Source organism: Hydra viridissima, unplaced genomic scaffold (assembly GCF_058129835.1).
Source record: "Hydra viridissima isolate aposymbiotic clone 2 unplaced genomic scaffold, HvirCarnegie_v1 scaffold_23, whole genome shotgun sequence".
NCBI lineage: Eukaryota > Metazoa > Cnidaria > Hydrozoa > Anthoathecata > Hydridae > Hydra > Hydra viridissima.
In genome coordinates, this window is record NW_028324322.1 from 284888 (window position 1) to 306588 (window position 21701).

General features: G+C 29.1%; 1 protein-coding gene and 2 pseudogenes across 1 annotated transcript; all 3 read left to right on the forward strand.

Annotated features, from left to right (window-relative positions):
• Positions 1 to 4070: 4070 nt before the first annotated feature.
• On the forward strand, positions 4071 to 12138 carry LOC149876248 (uncharacterized; annotated as a pseudogene).
• An 868-nt stretch (positions 12139 to 13006) lies between these two features.
• On the forward strand, positions 13007 to 13952 carry LOC149876249 (uncharacterized; annotated as a pseudogene).
• A 1754-nt stretch (positions 13953 to 15706) lies between these two features.
• LOC145186838 (uncharacterized) lies at positions 15707 to 20345 on the forward strand. The gene is made up of 3 exons (XM_090075657.1): positions 15707 to 15906; positions 16061 to 16143; positions 20331 to 20345. The coding sequence occupies exons 1-3, from the start codon at positions 15708 to 15710 to the stop codon at positions 20343 to 20345; spliced, it is 297 nt and encodes a 98-aa protein (XP_089931783.1). The 5' UTR covers position 15707.
• Positions 20346 to 21701: the final 1356 nt, after the last annotated feature.

A 21701-nucleotide genomic window follows, 5' to 3' on the forward strand; every position in this document is an offset into this window, starting at 1 on the left:
GTGTCATACCAACTGCAAGATTTCCCAGTGGGCATGCGTCGTCCGCACGACGTCCCACGGACGTGCTAAGGACGTCTGGACGTCTAACGGACGTCTTATGGACGTCGCGCGGACGACGCATGCCCACTGGGTTGTTGAACGTATGAATACTTTATTTGACATATTGAATTCATATAAGTTGTATGCTGTCAAACCAGCTCGTTGCACAGTGTATCGCTTCATACAAGCTAGGTGGACAAAAGTTATATAAAAAAATCGACTAATTGATAATATTTTCACAACAACAGTCATACATTAGTAATAACTTGCGGTGTTAATTGACCTTTTGCCAGATAACGACGCCATTATAAACGCATTGCATTTTGGGATCGCCTGGGAGCAAACAAACTTCCAACATATAATTCTATGCGAAAATCAGCGATTATTGTATTAGCCAAGATTATTACTCTTATTTATTTGTTTAAATATGGTTTTTACTTCAGTAGAATTGTCAAAGTGGAAAGTAGATGACTTAAGAACGTATTTATTATCAAGAGGTGTCCCGCTTGGTTATTATGGCAGAAGCTTTAAACCTACCATTGTTACCTACCACTGATAACCGTATCAATGAAGTAAATAACAGTCAAAGAAGAAAGTTAGTTGTTGACGATGTTCTTCATCTTCCATTTCCTGAAGATTTAAAAAGTAACTGGCAAAGTGGAAGTCAATATCTTCCAAAAGCGACTTTAGAAGTCATTAAAGAATATGCTACTAATAAGAGTGCAATGAAGCCGTTTCGAGAAGGAAAAAACTTGCAATATTCTGGGCATGTTAAAGATGTCACCTTTAATAGCATTGTCGACAGTATTCGGTATTGTTACGTTAGAGCTACTGTTGTTCCACAGACAAGAATAAGAGAAAACCCATATTTAGTTTGGGTATGTTTTTATGGTTCAGAGTATGTTTTTACTGCTGAGTGTTCGTGTATTGCAGGTTACAGTTCATCTTGTAAACATGTCTTCAGTTTATTGCATTATATTGAGAATGAAGTCAGGTTAGGCCATAATAAAACATGTACTGGCAAAAAACAACAATGGGATGTACGAGTTGTAAAACGTCAAAAAATACATGAACCATGTGAGATAAATTCAGTTATTTTTAGGAGAGACTGTGAGGGAAAAAACTAGATGAAAACAACTAGTTTTAATGAATGACAACCTTAGCCGATACTAACTTTGGAATTGTTTGTTTATAATGTTTCTAAGAGATGGTTACAAAAAAGTAATCCAAATAGACATAAAGTAGAAATCTGAGTAGGACATTTACTATTTATCAATATACGAATATCAACAACATTGTGATAATTATTAGCAGTACACTACTATGTATAATTCTTTATTTATTATTAATGTCAATTTAAATCTGTGATTATTTGCTAAAATAGAATTTCTTTACTTGGCACAATATCTTTATTTCGTTTTTTTTTTAAACGCAAACTCTGAAATTGTTAAAATTTTATATACCCAGGCACTTTGTGCAGGGCTCATGGCACTCAGAGAAAACCTAGAAAACCAGGGTAAAGTTATTTAAATTTTGAAAAACCCGGAAACACCTGGAAAATTCAGGGAACTTTTTTTAAAAATCTTTAAAATCAGGGAAAACTCAGGAATGTTTTTTAGTTTTATATATAAATTGAAGTTATTTTGCAATATACAAATTTTGAGTTTTTATTTTAACAGATTGCTATCAATTAATTATGAAGAATTATCTTTCTAAATAAAATTTCTTTAAAATTCTAATAGAAATTTTAGGGAAACATGAATTCAGTTGCAAAAGTATTATATCCTTCAAGTTGCTGATCAAATGCTGCTGCTGATAGACATGGAGGAGATATTGACAGAGAACACTGTTTGGGAATGTTGTCATTATTGTTACTGCTACTAGTAGTGGTACAGGTACTTGATAAATGTGTAATTTTTTGTTTTCTAGAAACTTTAATAGGTGTATATCGAGGCATTGGTAATTTTCTTTTACTCTGAGGAGGAGATAATTCGTATCCTTTCAAATATAACCTGGGATGAGGGGATAGCTCAGTTGGCTTCCCATATTCAAAATGATTTGCACATACTTTTGTGTTCTTATTTACAGCATATAGCTTTCTTTTTTTTGTTGAAGGGTCGACTACTTCTCTGTTAATAATTTTAGTCCATGCGGAAAAATATTTCTCTTTACAAGTAAAAAATTTTAATTCGCTGAAACTAAATGTCTTCCAAATATGATCTTTCAAAACATATTTTTCTTTGTACCGACGATCGTTGTTACAACCAAATACTGCACAACGATTACTCTTACCCATTACTAAAAAGTGTGGCAAATAAAATAAAAAAATAGTTGTAAACCAAATATATAATAGTGGTCAACTTTTAAAAAACTAATAAGAGAATGGCAGGATATTAACGAATTTAACTTTTGCTTGCTCCCAGGCAATCCCAATGCGTAGTATTCATGACGTCGTTATCTGGCAAAAGGTCTATTATGAAAAACATTCCAGAGCAATGAGTCATAAGCAATTAAAAAGACGTTAAAATATAATTTCACTTTTTGAAAACAATTTATTAAAAATTTACAATGGTTGCATTAACATTTAACAAGAATTAAAGAAAACAATCATTTTAATGCAGCGATGGATTTTACTTTTAAGGGTAAGCACTATTTAATTACATTAAATGTTTTATTTAAAAGTTAAGCAATATGTGTTAAAATATGGTTTAAAAAACTGGATTAAAATTGAAAAATATTTTTTAGTTTTTAATGTTTAAATTTATACAACTTTTTGTATCCACATGTATGCAAGCTAATTTACTAACAGTGTATAGCTAAAGTACTAAGGTGTACAATAAAGAAAAGTTTTTCACCACATAATCCACAATTTTTTGTTATTAAATCTCATTTAGATCATGTGCGCTCTTTTTCAAAAATGGAGTTATTTGAATAATGCCGAACACATAATCAAGAAAAAAGAAATTCTTGTTTAACGGATTTTATTTTGGAAAGATTTTGTGTTACTGATGTAACTGATTAATTTAATCCAAAAACGTTCAGAAGATATCAAACAAAAGTTTAAAAAACATATGGGTCTTATTGCAGATAAACCAAAACCTGGCTCTGGGAATACAAATGATGGGAACACAGCTCTCAGGTTTTTTATGAAGCCAGAGTTGAGTGGCGAGATTATGGGTTAAGACATCAATCTCATTAAAAATTTCAGCATTTTATTAGGAACACTTTCCTCTGGCTATGATATTAACTATAATGAATTTGAAAAGCTTTGTTCTGAAACCAAAACTCTTTAAATTAATCTGCATCCGTGGTACTATATACCTGTTACTTTGCACAAAATACTTGTATATAGCACGGAAGCTATAAAAACATGCCTTCTTCCAACAGGACAACTGTCGGAAGTCTCAAGAAGCCCGCAAGAAAGATTTTCGTTGATTGCGCAAACACCATACAAAAAAAAATTTACATATTTGCACAAATATAGATTTGCTCAATATGCTTTTGGTAACATCAGATCCTGTCATCAACTCACAAAGAATTATCAAGTAAGAAAACTGGTAAACTACCGTTGGAAGTTTTGAATTTAATTATCCCACCTATAATACCACCACAATTTGTTGAAAATAGAATTATGTGTGACGATGAAGATTATTTAGACATCCGATAATATTTAATTATTAATAAAATATTTTTTTATTTAACGTAGTGTAGTGAGTATATTTTTTTTTAGGCAATATTTTATTACATTGTTTATGTTTTGAAATACGGTATTTATTTTTATTACTTAATTATCTTTTTCAAGACAAAAACTTTTAAAAACTTAAAAGTAATTAAAATATCGCCTTTTTTACAATAAAAGTAAAAAAAAAAAAAAACTTTTTAATGTATAATTGACTTTTTGGAGCCCCTTTGCCCCCTGCCTCCCCCAGGCTACCCTACTGCATAACTAATAAATAAAACACCAAAATATTGTTAACTACATTCTTAGGAATGAAATTACAAAACAAAATATTTTTGTCCACCTTGCTTGAATGAAGCGATACACTGTGCGTTATGCTCTTACTTCAAAAGGAGATAGTATTTCTCAACTGGAAGAGTTAAAGTATTGGATTGAGAAATGGAATTCTTGCGGTGTTAAAAATCAAGCAAGTATATCATGTCACAAGTATATCGTGTCACATAAAATAGTGTGCTAACCTTAACTAGTGAGCTGTTTTCTGAAGTTTTTGAGTTAGTTTGTACTTCTCAATTCTATCAGGATTGCATTGAGAGTTTTTCCCCCATTATTCGAAGCAAAGGTGGATGGAATGACCGTCCTTATGTAAGACAATATCAAGCTGCCTACGGAAATGCCTTACCTCTTTTATCTGTGGAGAAAAGCAAATCCAATAGCAACTGTATAAAGGTCTCAGATTTTGCCACAGCTTTTAATCTAAATGAATTTGTGAAGTGTTGCAATCAAAAAATCACAGATTGTGGGATTTATCAAGTAAAAAGAGCTAAGGAAATCTCTAATTTTGTACCAAGATCATTTTATAGGTTTACTGGCGAAATCTCAACGAAATCAATCAAACAAGCTCTTTCACACATGGCTGGGTGTAAAGATACACTCTTTCTCGGTTCAACTGACAATCCATCAGCTTTTATGTCTCTAGTTAGTGAAATGGAAACAATTTTTTTGAAATTCATAAAACAATATCTTGAAAGAAAGGGACTGGCCATGATTCTCATCAATAAAGTTAAAGAAACCTGTCACTTTCAGTTTTTATATGACCTGCATGAAGAACATGCACATAATTTAGAAAAAAAAATTGTTTGGATTTTTGTTATTACCAGAATTTTTTTATTTCATAAAATTTTTAAACAGCGATCTGAATCCACGTAATAAGTCAAACTCAAAAAAACTTGCACGTATTGTTCATAATTGATATACATGTTATTATTTTTTCAATATTAAAAAATGTTATGCTTTAAGAGTGTATGTTATACAAAAAATAATTTAAAAAAGTTTAAACTTGTTCTCTTTTCCCCATCATTTCATTCTTACTGAAACACATAAACTTAATCTATAAAAAATTTAAATATCTAACAACAGAGTTATCTATAGAAAATTCAAAGATCTAACAACAGAGTTAATCTATAAAAAAAACAATCTTTGTAAGTTGCGGAAAAGGTCCGACAGGACATCCCAGAGTGCATTTTTGGCCAATTAACAGGAGTTTTGCTAAGTGGATAGGCTTTGTTAAATAGTTCAGTATCAAAAACTTTCAAAAATTTATTTTTACTTTAATAACTCAATATTTTTTGGCAAAACAAAAAATTTTTTGTCCTTTAATTTTTATTTCATTTCAATATTTTTCGTAAATTTCAAATCTTATTAATGAAGCTTTATTTACAATATTGTATAACAGCAAGTGAAGTAAATATGAGATGTTACTTAAATGTTCAAGTGAGTGCAGCTGACATGTGGTTAAATGTTGTGAATTTTTCTTTTAGTAATGTTAAAAGACTTTATTCAGTAGTCACCATCTCTGAAGGCAATGAGTTGAAAAAAGTGACAGTTACATGAACATATTTGTTTCAACAATCCTTAAAGTCATATTACACTGTACTAATATTAAAAAGTAATAATATTTATTAACAAAGAACTTTTTTCTATTATTAAATACTAATTGTTTATTTGTTATTAAACAGTTGTTTGTATATTGATTTGTTATTAAACAGTTGTTTTTTTTTTAAATATGGGTTATTGAGTTTTTTTAGGTCACCCGATTGAAACAGATTAGTGGCAACACACCATCATCAATTATAAATAAGGCTTCATACAAGACAATGTCAAAAAAGCTACAAGCTAAATTTAGTAAGGTGGGAAAAATTGGAAAACAACCGTTTAAGACAACTTACTTGTACAAGGCTCTACTTGGTAATTTTCAATTTTTAGAAAAGCATAAAAGTAATGTAATTATAAGATCATGTTTAGAGTTATAAGATCATATTTTGAGTATATTTAGTTACAGTCAATTGTATTTTTTATTATTTTTAAATATTTTAATACAAACGTCATAGATATTTGTCTAGTAATGTCATGCAATGCCGCACCTTTGCTGGAGTTCTTGAGTGGTTAATAACCATTTGGTTTTCAATGTTATAATGCATACATTATAATTCTTTCTAATATGATTTAAAAGTTTTACAATGAAATAAAATAGACAAAAACCTAAATATGAACTTTTTTTGAGTTTAGTTACTTTGTAGGTGCTCTGGTAACGGAAAGACTAGCAAAAGAAAATGTCGATCGACTAATAGGAGACTATTTAAAGAGAGCTCCTAGGGCGGAAGATAAAAATAAAGACGCTTTTTTTGTAATTATAGTTATTGCAAATCTCTTTAACATTTAGTATCTACTTTAAGTTATTGTTGTGTTATTTCGAATTAAGTCCCTGTATATAGCTGTTATCATTATAATGATAAATTTATGCTGTTTAAAACTTTATTTATAAAGTTTTGCAATTAGAACCGAAATTTTGGTTGCGAAAGTAAGTAAGCTTAAACTTTTAGGAAATTAATGTTACGTTTGTTAATGTTAAATAAGTGTTAAACCATTATATTATATAACCATTATTTCATTTGGACGAAAAAGCTCTGAGAATAAACGTTTCCAAAACAAGTGTAAAAAACGTTTTCTGAACGTTACCGTGTTTACTGTGGCCCGTATACAACGATCATCTCAGTAAACATTGGACTTCCTTAGAAACCCAATGGACTTTTCTAAAAAGGACGTCCGTGGAATTCTTATATGGACGGATGAAAGGTGTTTTATTTGGAGGTCTACTGGACGTCCATTAGACGTCTTAGATCAAATTTGGAAAAACTTGATTACTCTTAATAAAAATAACTTTTCTTCTGACTACCATTAAGTCAAAAACAGTGAAGGGAGGTCCTTTATCGTGTCAAAATATCTAAGAGAATTAAATTTCGAGTAACAAAAGGAATTTTCAGTAAATGGTAGCAAATTACCGTTCACTAAAAAGTATTTAAAGAGGCCATATATAAAAATGGTCAAAGATTCAGTTATTTTTAATATTTTTATTTAGTTGTGCATTTAACATTTTAAAGACAATTTCCTTTTTTAAAAAAACATGTATCAAGGGGATACTAAAAAATTAATAACTCATGTATAATTTACGATCGCTTTATACTGATCTTATTAATTAAAGTTCACCTTATAAAAAATATAACAAGAATTTAGCTTTACTTTTTCGTCAATTAAAAGCTTTAGTTACTTAAACAAAATAATAGCATTTCATGATGAAATGCTATTATTTTGTCTAAGTAACTAAAGACGTATTGTTTTGAACTTAGTAATGTCGAGGAAAATGATTCTGCCTCACACTGATATGATTAATGTCAGTTGTACATTAATCAAATAATGTTGAATAATTGGCAAATTATTTTACCTTATTTAAGTAATTTACAACTTTGCCACATACTTTTTATTTTAATTTTACATATAGTTTAATTTTTTTAATTTGAAGCCGCTTTTCTAGAAGGGTATGAGATAAGATTTCGCAACTTTAAATTTTGGAAAAGAGCCACTAAAAAATAAGTAACAGATCGACCATAACCCGTATTACGGGTTGCTTTTTGGTAGTAGTTTATAAATAAGATATTGTATAACTTTGGTTCTTTATTATCAACTCATTCTGATACCTTGGAACCAAACAAATTAGTTCCTCTTTCTACTTTAGACATGCATGCAAGCACACACAAAGAACTATGAGAAATATCTGAAGATATCTCTGCTTCGCCTTACATTCTATTATCTACAAAAAGATTTAACTGTCATCATGGGTTTGATCGTCACTGCTGTAAAGAGGAAGCATTTTGAAACAAAAGAAATTAAGATGAAGTGACTTCTATTTTTTCAACTGGTATCATCGCCAAGTAAATTTAAGCACACTTTCACACTTTTTTTTCTTTTTCTTTTTTTTTAGGAAAATGGATCATTGGTACAAAGCAGAATATGTCATTATACAGGACAGCAAAAAATTTAACTGTCCTGCAAAAGCCATTAAAAAAGAAGTGATATATTTCAGTGATTCAAAGGTAATAAGTTTACAGAGTTTTTCCTAATTTTAAGGAAATCATTTCTCCTTATTCTCCTTCTTTTAAACAATTGCTATCTAAACTTCTTATTGTCACATTTCTTACTGCTTTTTTTTTTCAGCTTATAAATCCAAGTGGTTATGGCAAGAAGAAACAGTCGAAAGAAATAAAAGAATTATTGCAACAAAAAAAGATTGTTATAGATGATAGGAAATTAATTGAGATAGACTGCTTAAACATTCACATTAATCACCCTCTAGGAAAGGTAGTAATGCTTGAGCTGCCTTACCTAACTGAATTTGCAAAGTCTCAGTTTTTTTAAACTATAAATAATAGTCTTCAGTATCAGTAAATAGACAAAATATCTTCACCAAATGTATTTGAAATTATGCTAAGTTTTGTTTTTTTTCTTAACTTTCATGGTAGTCAAATTATTGTAAATTTTTTTTGGTTAACTTAGAGTGAGCTATTGTCACAAAAAACTGATCTACAGTTGTAAAAATTTCTGAATAAATTAAAGAGGGTGTTTCTAATGTGCGTGAATTGAAGAGGCTTAAAAATCACTGTTAATGAAATGCTCAGTAAAAAAAATCCTCCTGCTGCAAACAACAGAAGATTTTATCCAAGAACTGATATAAGTCGTTTACACATAGTTAAAGAAAGAGAGGTAGCTCTTTTTTTAAAATTGTTTGGATTTCTATTTTGCAAGTGTTTTAAATTGTAAAAGTATTTAAATGAGGATTCTATTATTTATTTATTATATCTGAAATATGTTCTCAACCAGTTTACCAAGTTATATTAGAAATTTTTTACAGTATGTTTAAATTACGTAATCATACTATTATTTTGAAATCTAACACTAACTTTTAATGTTTTAGACATTCAATCATCAATCAGGAATGTTTGGAAAACAAAGTAAATGAATGGAAGAATGTTGATGCCTCTGTAAACATCTAATTCCGACCTAAAGAGAGAGATACTAGTGATGAGCTCCTGTTTGTATACCAAGCATTTTGGCAAAAAAAGCTGTTAAAAAAATATGGAAATAAGGTGGTATTTTTGGATGAATCTTACAAAATCACACGATATTAATTATCTTTATTTTTCAAAGTAGTCAAGACAAATTGTATTATCAAATTGTGGCTACTTTATTTAACTTTAATTATCAAATTGTAGCTACTTTTGTGAGCGAAAGTGAACCTTATGAAGCAATAACTGAAGCACTTGGCATCATGAAGTCTTGGAATGAAGACTTTCAACCTCTTTATTGCATAAATGACAAATGCACTGCTGAGATACGAGCTCTTGAAATTATTTTTATTGGTGTGTATTTATACTAGAAATTCATTTTCTCTTTTCATTTTTCATAAAACTAAATCACGTTAACATACCTGAAATGCATAAATTCATTTCTATTAATATTGCACTTCCGTTATCATTAAAACACATTTATTCTGAATCCATATGTTTAGGATGTGAAGTATTTATCTGTGACTTTCACAGAGAACAGTCTTGGGATCGTTGGCTAAAAAAGTTCTCCAGTCGTTGCTCTGCCAGAAAAGATGACATTTTGTTTCTCTTAAGATGTATTGCCTGTTCAAAATCAAGTCAAGAGGAAGAGAATGCTGTAAGATTATTGGAATTATCTGATTTCTGGTGTCAAGAAAGCATTACTAAGTTAAAACAATATATAGAAAATTATTGGCTTCCAATCACAAAGGTATTTAACATTAAATATAAGCTTAGTACAATCTCTTTAATTTGAATATTATGGGTAAAAATTAAAGTTCAAATTAGAGAGGAATCTTCTTCGTTATTACACTTCAATTTGTTATTAATGCATTTCTTTTCTGTTAAAGTACAAGCCTTTAGATGTGGTCCGCCTAAAAACAGGATGGGTTCTTCCCAGTTTTTGTACTTGACTTCACAAATAAATATGAAAAAAATGACACCTTTTCCTTTAGAGATGGGTTTGGTAGTACAGACAAAATCGTCTTCTTGTTAATTGCATTACAAACAATGGTCTGGAAAGGCAAAGTGAGTCTTTCAAATATTCTTACTTACAGCGATATAAAAACTCATCAAGGACTGGAATTTTGAATTTGCTTATTGACCAGTTTTTCAGTGATAAACTAGACAGGTATCATTTCTTGATTATTTGTTATTTTTATTAAAAGGAATACATAAGCCTGAATAAACATAAGTCAGAAACACTACTTGTTTTCCAGCATTTTGATTATTTTGGGTTTCATTTTACGGATTTTTCTAAATGTCTCATGAAAGATGACCATGTGCCAATAACATCTATTGCAATCTTACCTAAAGAGACATTAGTCTTTATAATGAAGCTCATGTAGTCTCATTAAATCACCATTTACATAAATTTAATAAGATCATTAGTAGTCCATTTGATCTTGGTATGAATATGTAACAAGCATATTTTTAGGTTAACTTTTGGTTATTATCTTTAAAAAGATATAGCTAATTACATAGATTTGTCTGGGGTCACCATAATCAAGCATGGAGTCTTTGCTGTATCTAGTTGAACCAAGACTGCTATTAAGTATTTTGCATTTTTTGGTGATGATTTCACAATGCCAAAATGTACCTGTCAAGATTGGATGTCAACGGCCTACCCATGCAAGCATTTCTTTTTGGTATTCAGATAAAACCCTGCTTGGTCATAGAGTGCACTGTCATCACTGTATCTAAATTCACCTTACTTGAACTTAGATGCAGATGATTATGAAGTATCACACGGAAAAACACCTTATATTCAGCCAGAAGGTACAAGTCACCATAAAACAGGAAAGACTGTTACTGAAGGTTGGAGTCAGAAATCTAAAAATATTACAAGTGTTTGCCCTGGAGCGAATGTTAGAGAAATGCTCACAACCATCCAAAACCTATCATTTGAGTTTAAAGAAAATTCAGAAGAAATTGTTCTTATGCACAACATCTTTGCTAGTCTAATAGATAAACTTAACCGAGCAAGAACTAGAGAATCTGGAATTCCAATTCCTCGAGTACAGGTCAAGTTGGCTGGTCCATCAAACAAGCACATTCCAATTCCAGTTCGTAAATCAAGAAAACTTTTAAGTGATCGTGTTGGTTCTCATAAAGATAAAGTAGCAGCTGCTTCTAAAATATTTCTGATGGAAAAAAGTGATACAACAGAGTCAGTTGAGGAGAACATTGTTGAACCTGTTAATGGGAGAGATATCTTTATTGAAGAGTTGATAGTTGCTTCTGATGTTAATGACGAATTCCCTATAGAAAGATATCATTTATCACCTAACTGTAATCTCTCTTCAGATGATTTGCTAGATATTTCGGCAAAACACATGTTGTCTGACACTGTTATCCACACCATCCAAAAGATGATCTCAGGTGTATGTAATCTCCAAGACCCTGTTCATGGACAGAATCTTTTATTTGATATACCAAAATCATCTTTTGTCCAGGTGTTACATGATGGTGATCCCCACTGATTGACAATTTTTACTTACGGATGTTGTGTTGGTGAGGTTTCCCTTTTAGACAGTATGTTTTGTGGCGAAGTAAAAAATCATGTTATTAGGCAAACTTGTACTTTAATGTATTGCACTGAGGATATTTTGACTGTCCGTGTTAAACCAGTGCAGCAACAAACAAATATCGTTGATTGTAGCTTGTATGGATTAGCGTTCGTAAAACATATTGCTGATACTGGAATAAATCCAAATTATGATGCTTTTGACGATTCTCAAGTGAGGAATCATTTGCTGCAATGTGCGAAGGGAAATCAGTTTAATGTGTTTCCAAAGTCCGAAATAGCTTTACGATTCTGCAAGGAAAAATACTTCCAGTTTTCCCTTTATTGCATTTGTAGCCAAGTGTGGCTAGCCTCGGATAAATGTAATAAGGAAAGGTAAATATGGAGTAAATATTTTGATTGTTTATTTACGCATCAAATAATAGTGTGCTTACGAGTGAAAATATTTCTTAGTCTGAAGCGGGAGTTGAAAAATCTAAAATAATCGTGCCACACTGAGGATTATAATTAGGCAAATGGTAAAGTGCGGAAAATGTGAAAATTGAACGCATCCCGGAGTATGTTTAGGAAGACGAGTGTACAGAATGATCATGCTTCAGATGCTACTCTATAACATAAATAATTTATTTTTTAAATATATATTCTGATCTATAAAGTTAAGTTTAGCTGGTTTTTAAAAGCAGTTAAACTTAAATTGTTTCCGCAAGTTAAAACAATATAAAATGTTGATTTTGCAGTGATTTATTATATTTGCTTGCATTTGATGTCATTTGCTACTATTTAGATTATAAATTTTGAAATAATAGACTTAAAACTTGGGGGGTGAGAGGCTATAACACCAAAAGCCCCCCATACTTTTAAAAGTGAGGTTGTAGCCCCCACTGCTTTGTTACCTCTTATGACATGTGAGGTAAATTAAACGGGTAATAAGATTATAACAAAAATAATAACCGAATGTAATAATATAATCGAAATTTTTTTAAAATACTTTTATTACTTTTATGCTTCTAAATAAGTGCATTCATATTAAACAACTAAGTTTAAGAATTTGTAAGCATAGCCTTACTTTTTTACAGTTTTTAAAATGGTTTAAACCATGGTTTGAACCAAACAACTGTGGGTATTGTAATAAATGATAAAACTACAATATTATTTAAAACTGTATACAATTATCATACAATAAATGATTGTATAAAATATAATGTACAAAAGTATAAAATATAGTTGAAACAATATAAAATTGAATCGTGTCTATTAATAAAGATATTAATAATTTTTTTTTAAATTAAAATAGATTATGTTATATAAATGAAACATGTGTATATTGTGCCAATATATGGATGACTTATTAACTATTTTAAATTTTATATGCTAATCTTTTAGGTAATATTGTTTAAATGTTTAATTTAAATAGCTGGCGCTTACAAAATCGCCAACAAAACAATTTTATAGAGGAAGCTTTGACTTACTAAATGATTTACTTTGATTTACTGAATGATTTACTCACTCAACAAACATTCTGCCAAAGTGAATCAATTATAAATGAAGAAAAAAAAGATAATATAAGTCAGCCAGCTTCATCAGAATACTTGTTTCGTGAACCACCATCAGGTTCATACACAAAATTTAGTTATAGAAATGATATCTTTAAACACCGTAATGTTTTACAGGAAAAGTTTGCTTCATGGGCTACTAAAAATAAATGCACGCGTGCTTCAATAATTGAGTTGTTATCCATCTTGAAAAATAATGGGCATAAAGACCTGCCCATAGATAGCAGAAGGTTGTTGAAATCTCCAAGGTATGTAGAATCACTATATTTAAGTGGTGGGAAGTCTGTTTATTTAGGAATTTCAAATGGAGTTTCCAGACTTAAATCCCATATCTCTTGTCAATATTGATGGATTGCCTTTATTCAAAAGTAGTAACACCCAGTTATGGCCAATACTTTGTTCGTTTAGTGGGTTGAGTCCATTCTTTATTGCTGTTTATTGTGGAACTCATAAACCAGATCCAGAGTCTGATTTTATAAATGATTTTTTAGAAGAGTATAGTGGCTTAATTAGAGATTGGTCTTAATTTCCATGGGCAATTGTTTCAAGTAAAATTAAAGTATTTCTGTTGTGATCCACCTGTAAGAGCAAACCTCACAATTGTTATAATTCATATGAAATATGTACAGTAGAAGGAGATTATAAAGAAAATAGTTGTATTTAACGACATCGGATGTGCTTTAAGAAGTGATCAAGATTTTTCACAAGGAAAGTATTAGCCATTGTATCAACTAGGTAAATGTGTTTTTGTAGACTATGGTTTTCCATGTATTTTGGGTTTCGTACTTGACAGTATGCATTTAGTTATGTTAGGTGTAGTTAGGCGTATACTTCTTTTCCTGAAATAAGGACCTAGAATTTGTAAATTGGAACCTTATGAAACCTTAACGTGGATAATAAGGCTGAGGATATTGTCTACTCGAAATTTCATGGGAACGATGTAAAGAGATAGTGTGAATCTCTTCTCTAATTCGCCACAATTTTAATTTCTGATCACTTTAAACAAATACTTGCATAATTGAGAGATTTTGATAAGTGGTCGAAAGCTGTTTCTTCAACAAAAACGAATATTTCTTCTGAAGAACTGCTGTAATCGCGAAGAGGTTTATTCTGCTTCTAGAGATTGTTGTTCGACAGCTACCCTAGCCAATGGTCTTGAAACGGTTGGCCGTTATGGGACAAGCCCTTTAATTCACATGATGGAGATGCATCTCGGATTTTTTGTGCACAAAAATAAGTTTATCAAAGCAGGATCTGAAGATAGATTAGAAAGTTTTTACAGTAAATCATCGAACGAAATGACTCGGCATAAGTTGTCCGGAGAAAATCGGTTGAAGAATGCCGTAAAATGGATGTATATTGATGTTTTGTTATCGGATTCCGGTCTAACTTTGTAATAATTTTCACAGTCGATTTAGATGTTTCTTATTTTTTAATGATGTAGTTGATAAACTTGTTGTTTAAATTACAGTGGCATCTCTGTTTTGAAACGTACAAAAAATTCAGATATACCGCTTTGTAGAGCATTCACTCCTCTTCAACTTAGTAATACATCGTGTTATATATATTTCAGCTACTTTTCGAGGTAATCCAGAAAAACTTTTTTGGCCTTTCTAAGCCATTTTATAAGGCACAATTTCAGAACGTGATAACTTTCTTTTAACGATCTCAATTTTTCGAAACATTCACATATTCTTAGCTGGATAGTGCCTAAAAGAATGTGGAAATCATTTTTTCATTTTTACGAAATTTTTTTTTCACACTACGGCAGACTCGTTGTGCAATGCCAATAATCCTGTTAATTCAAATCATTAAACGAAGTTCTGAACTGGAAAAGTCTGGTGAAAGCATTACTCACCAATATATAAATGATAAAATTGCTAATGCTGACAGAGATAGTTGGTTTTGTTTAACTAGTGGAGAAAATATTAAGATCACTAAAAAATTGACAAATAGTGACTTTCAATGTAAAACTTTTAATTTAAAAGATATGATTTTTTTTTTTTTTAAATGAGCCTTTTAACTCTAGATGTATTGACATATTTGTTGCAAATCAAAATATTTCAACGGAGAAAAGAAATATTTGTAAACAAGATATTCGAAATAAAATGGTTTGTTTACCGCGTAAAAGGACACTAGTTTTTTTCCCTTTTCTTCATAGCTTTAGAGATAATATTCTGGCACCTGAAAAGCATTAATAATTTTATTTGTATCATTATTTCTTTTTAGTTAAAATTTTGATGAAAAAATGTTGTTCAATCTTTGTTTACATTTTATGTTTACTTAATGCAACAAAATCACAATAAATGAGAATAGTATTATAAAATACTTGTGTTTAGTTTTTGTTTGATGTTTTTATAAATGCTTTGTTTACTAAAAGTATTTAGTTATTAAATGGTTATTTAATTTTTAGTGACAACTTTACATTTATATTGATTTATATTAATTATATATTAAAAAATTAAATAGTAACTATGTCTAATAGCGGTCCGTATGCACGAGCAAATTGGTTGAAGGAAATCAGGATTGAACCTTTACCAATAAATTGGATAGATGAGGATACTAATAGAGTATTTTGGCCCAACACTTTAAATGTGAAGAATGCATTTGAAAGGTGTCAACAACCTAAAAAAGATTGGCTGAAACATGAATTTGTAAAGATTAAAGTCTGTGGTCAGTACTTAATCTCATTTTTGCTTAAAGTTTTACAATTGTTTAAAGTTCAGAAAATCATAACTAAGTTTGCTGTTGCAAAAACCAGTATCTTTAATAGCCTCCAAATAATTAAAAATTGTTAAGGTAAAATATTCTAAATACTCTTTTTAAGGTTCAGAACAGTTTTGTGATGATTGTAGTGACTACACAACTACTGAGGAACAAACATACAAAAGAAAGTCTCAAAAAAAAGCAGTAAGTGCACACTTTTACGCCAAGCTATATGAACTGATAATATATATATATATATAAATATATATGTTTGTAAATTCACTTAAAACAGACACTTTAAAATAAAAAAGTCATCTTTATACGGACACTTACGTAAAGCGGACAATTTGATGTCCGTTTTACGTTTCGTTGAGCATTTTCTCAAAATCCGCTAATTGAAATTTATTACTCGTTATGTTTTACATAAGAATGTTGCTCTAGAAAACAATTTTAAAAAGTACTAACAACCAAGTGTAGTTATTATGAAAATGTTAAGCTTTTTAAGTTGGCCGATGTATATTTGATAAGTTGTAAAAATAGTCTCTTAAAACGGACACTTATTAACTTTATTTTTTACTCAGCTTTCTACATGTATATCTATAAAGTGTATAAATCTTTAGTAGTGTTAGCATACATATTTTTTATTTTTATAGTTATTTGCAAGCAGCAGAAAGAAAATTATCATGAAAATGAGATATACATAATATATATGTAAACAATTTCTTTTCGGATTACAGAGAAAAGACGTTTAAACGCTGAAACTTTTTAAATTTACTTTAAATTTAGCACAATTGCTGTGGATTTATTAACTAACAATACTAAAATATTTATATTTGTATTTAAACTTATTTTTTTTGTTTCTTAAATTCATTATAATTGTTTTCTCTTAATGTCCGTTTAGCGTCACTTTTTTATGCTTTTTCAAACGTTTTAAATGTTACGCTTTTTTTTTTTTGTGTATAAGAAACGTGTTTATAAGAATTAATTTGTACTAAGTTACTTTTTGATAAGAAACTTATTTTATCAAGAGTTCGAGGAATAATTTCTAATTTGTGTTTATTTCAGGGACAATTCTGAAGATTATATTACATTGAACGATATTGAGGGAATTCAGATAATTCAGATGTGGTAATTATTTTATGATTAAAAATATCATGTAATGTGAACGAGTTTTATTTAATAATTTCTATATATAGTTTGCTAGCATATTAAAATATAATAGCATGAAAGCAATCTTTTTAAAAATTTTTATCTATTATCTTTATCGTTCAATTTTGCCAAACGGCAGCAATTAAAATTTAGGTGTTACTGCGTTTAAAACAAAATTTTTTTTTTTTTTCATATTTTTATAATATTCATTAAAAAAAATAATTTTTTGAATAGTTTTTCCAATATTTGATCAATAAAGGGTTAATGAAATCTAGATCCAGACTGTGCGCTTATTTACGTAAATTTAGAATGTGTGTAAAAAGTCATTAACCTAAATCAAACGATAAAGAGTATTGTTTTGAGTGGATACACACTTTTCTAATATTAAAAATCGTAGATATAACAACTTTATGAGATGCAGAGCTGGCGATATATACTACAGAAATCTAAGAAAATATTCATTTCAAAGTGCGGATTTTTTCTTATCAAACACACATAAATAACCTTACTCTCAAATTAAGCCGTTCCAACGGCATGTTAGCAAAAATTCGACGCTACGTTAATTTTGAAACATTACTATCAATATATGACTCAATTTTTGGTTCACATTTAAAATATGCATGCCAAGTTTGGGGATATTCTAAAACCGCCTGTCTAACTAAAATCGTTTCGCTTCAAAATAGAGTAATACGAATAATTAATTTCTGCCCAAGAAACTTTCCTACTGACATCCTGTATCTAACATCCAAAGTTCTTCGTTTCTATGATTTAATCCAGTTTCTAAATTGTTCATTTGTCTGGGATCAACAACGCGGTCTCCTTCCTTCCATATTTCGTAACTACTTTAATAGTAGGACAACGTGTGGGCATAACCTAAGAACAGTCACTCTTAACAACTTAACCATTCCACAAAAACAGACAACTAAACATGGAATAAATTCCATTACATATCAGTGTGTCCTTTCTTGGAACACCCCTCCGTACACCCTAAAAACAGATTTTATCTTTAGACCCAAGAATCTGTTCTTAAAGTCACTCCATCATTTCTACCTAAAAAGTTACGCTTAACTTTATTCTTTACCTCTATAACTTTTTTCTTTATGTTTATGTACATTTTACAATTTCTTATTTTTGTATATGTGTATATATCTATGTATATGTGAATACATTATAATAATTATTTCACCTATATTTTAACTCTTTTAAAAGTCTGTTTTATAAGTGTTACTTATAAATTTTTGTAAAGTTCTACTTTTACTATGTGACTAGTTTATTTCTTATGATTTTCTCTTGTCTTTTCTTTATATTATTTAGGTCATTGCATTTTATTAGTGAATTACTATTTGCAATGACATGTGTTTTTTGTAACATCCTTAACACGAAATATATTGAATTGAATTGAATTATAAAAAAAACAAAAAAAAATGCGTAAACGAAGCTCCTCTACAAAGTATACTTTAAGAACTTTTTTGTTATGCGAAAGTGATAAAATAATATAATTTAAAAATAAATTTAGTATTAAGTTAGCCCCATACCTAGGTAAGTTAATCAATTAAAACACCTTGTTATTCATATGAAAAATGATTTTGATTTACTTATCTCTTAGAAACCGTCTACCCGTTTAGAAAGACTACAATGCCTGAATTTACTTTATAACGATAAAAATGAAAAAAATAACTATTAATCAACATTTTAACTTATTGAAGCTTTTGCAGTTATTTTAAATTACTATTGTTTTTTTGTGTAAATTTGATCATAAGTTTTAACCATAAATTAAGAAAAAGTATAAAAAAATACAAATTTGGTCATGAATTTTAAACTTACATGCAAAGTTAAAAAACACATTTTAAAAAAATATGCTTGTCGTACTTGAATTATTCAAAGTCTTGCTTTTAAAAATATCTTTTTGGCAGTTAAAAGCTTTAAAATGTTTGGCAATTAAAAGCTTTAAATTCTTATTTCCAATAATTGCGCTGTTCAAATTTTGAAAATTTGTAAGTTAAAAAATATTTAATTTATGTTGTATTATTTTTTGCTGATTGGTTTAAATATTATTTAGATGCAAGTTGTGATGCAATTTATAATAAAACTGGGAAATTAAAGACATTTAAGGCAAAAAATGTAAAAAACTAATTTGCTTGATTAGCATAAAATTCAAAACATTTTTCAAAAATAAATTTGAAACAAAATATGCTACATCAAAATTTTTGTTTATCTATTATTTATGTGATCATGATAAATAATAATCATCATGATGATTTATGATGACCATATGAAATAAGACTGAGTAACTGATCAGTAACATCGACAAAATGAGTAAGCAACAGTTTTCTATAACAACATATTAGCATAAAATTATTTTATGTAATTAACAATATTTTAGACAACTAAAATAAAAAAAATGAATTAGATAAAATATTTATTGTTTTCACTTTTTTATTCTTTGCTTCCACTGCAATACTTGATTAAGTATTTGAGTTGCATGCTCTTTCAGAAGATGTTTCAAGCTTAATGTTCGCCAACTATGATAGCAACTTTTACCTTGACAACAGATTTAAATTCCAAATATGCAACAATATATCTTCATGCAATTTTTCAGCAATATCGTTCATGAGGCTCTCAATGATATTGAGAACTTATGAACGAAATAGCTGTTGATGCTAGTTGCTCGCCTGTCTTGATTAATCCGAATATTTGGTCAACTATTTTAGGCTAATTTCTTAGCTTTAATCTTTTTAGGATCAATTTTTCAGGAAGAATTCTATTTCTTTTTTCTTTCTAATGTAAATAAATTACAAAATAAAAAAAAGTAAAACACTTTAACAGCTTTTTTCCAGACTTAATTTTTCATGAACTTTAAACGCTAAAAGTCTCTTCACAACTCTCATAAATCTTGCTAAGTTCAAACATATTTTATCGAATCTAATTCTTTTTATTTTACAAAATAAAAACTAAAGAGCGTTTCAAATATTTGTTTCGAATTCGAATGATTTTGAATTGTATCGAATTAGTTTCGAATTTGAATGATTTCAAGCAAGTTCGAGCAGTTGCGCGTGATTGGAAAAAATTTGTAACCATTAAATTGCCAATAAGATCGCTAATTTTTTATTAGGGATCGCTTGTGTACGGTATACTAAAAATTTAGTGTACAGTTTACCGTATAGTATACCATTAAGCATAACGTAAACTAAACATTTTACTTATTGATTTTTTTAAATACTGTTATTATTAATTTATTTCAGAACAGAAATCCATAGAATAAACAATCTTAAACCTTAAAACGGTGAAGAGCAGCACAAACAGCGTGGTATAAAAATATAACAACTTAACAAATTAAAGTTTTTACTAAGTAAATCTAAGAAACAAAAACTGAATTAATAAAAACACTTTAATCATGATAAGTCAAATAATAGTCCAGTATTTTAATTCATTAAGATAATATAAATACCAGATTATCAAGTGAGTCCAAAAATATTTCACAAATAAAAGTAAACAGGTATACTAATCTGTATACTAACTTTTAGTATACCAAGTATACGGTAAAGTATACCATAAAGTTAGTATACCGTATACTGTAACCGGCGATCCCTATTTTTTATTTAAGTGCCACTCCTTAAATGTTTCTAATAATTAGTTTTACAAATTTATTAGGTAAACTTTTCATAGTTTTTTTCATCATAGCCTTTTGTGTCATGGTTAAAACTTTATAATTACTTAATTACTTAAAATTAATGTAAATTTATTGGAGTGGATGGATACATGGCCAATATGTGGTAATGAAAAACCTTATTTTGGCTTTTATCATTGCTTATAGAAAAAAGTTTATCGAATTTTTAATATATTTAACACACGCTAATAGATTTCCCGAAATAGAACGTTGACCTCGTCTACATATGAATTTTACTTTTTAATACGTTTATATTCCATTTGCACTTATTACATTTTTAAAAAATATAAGTTACATATTTTCAATCATATTATATAATTAAAAAGGCTGGGAGGAGTTAGACTTTAGAATATAATTAATGGTAAAACTGTTAATAAAACCTAAATATAACTTAATCTGACGAAAACGTTTATGGTCTTCATGTTTATTTAGAGCACGTTTACAAGGAATTTCATGTCGGGGAGAAATGAAATATTTTCATTTCGGTCTTTAATAAAGCACACATACCTGTTTACATTCATTAGGCGAAATGAAATTCATTTTGATGAGAATTTCATTTCTGTCATTTTGACCGAAATGAAATTTTATTTCTGTTATCGTTTTATCATGTTAACAGTTTTTAATCGAAACGCGCATGCTTAAAATTTACATGATTGACATATTAGTTTTTCTTTAACGCGGTATTGGTTAATTACAAACAATCGAAAAATTTTATTCATTATGATGTAATATTGTCACATTTGTGATATTGTCAAAAAAATTTAAATTCAATAAAAACAGTGACAATTATATGATTGTGTACGACCAAAATACTTTTTTTTTATTCATAACAGTTTATATTGAAACCACATGTATTTTTAATATAAACTCTTATGAACTGAAACCACATGTGTTTTTAATATAAACTGTTATGAATAAAAAAAGTATTATTACAAAACCTTTAATT

Bases quoted from the DNA above. Each gene is read 5' to 3' on its own strand.
- LOC145186838 (XM_090075657.1), top strand. From the start codon at position 15,708: ATGTCTAATAGCGGTCCGTATGCACGAGCAAATTGGTTGAAGGAAATC. The intron at 15,907-16,060 runs GTCAGTACTTAA...ACTCTTTTTAAG, and splicing joins TGTAAAGATTAAAGTCTGTG to GTTCAGAACAGTTTTGTGAT.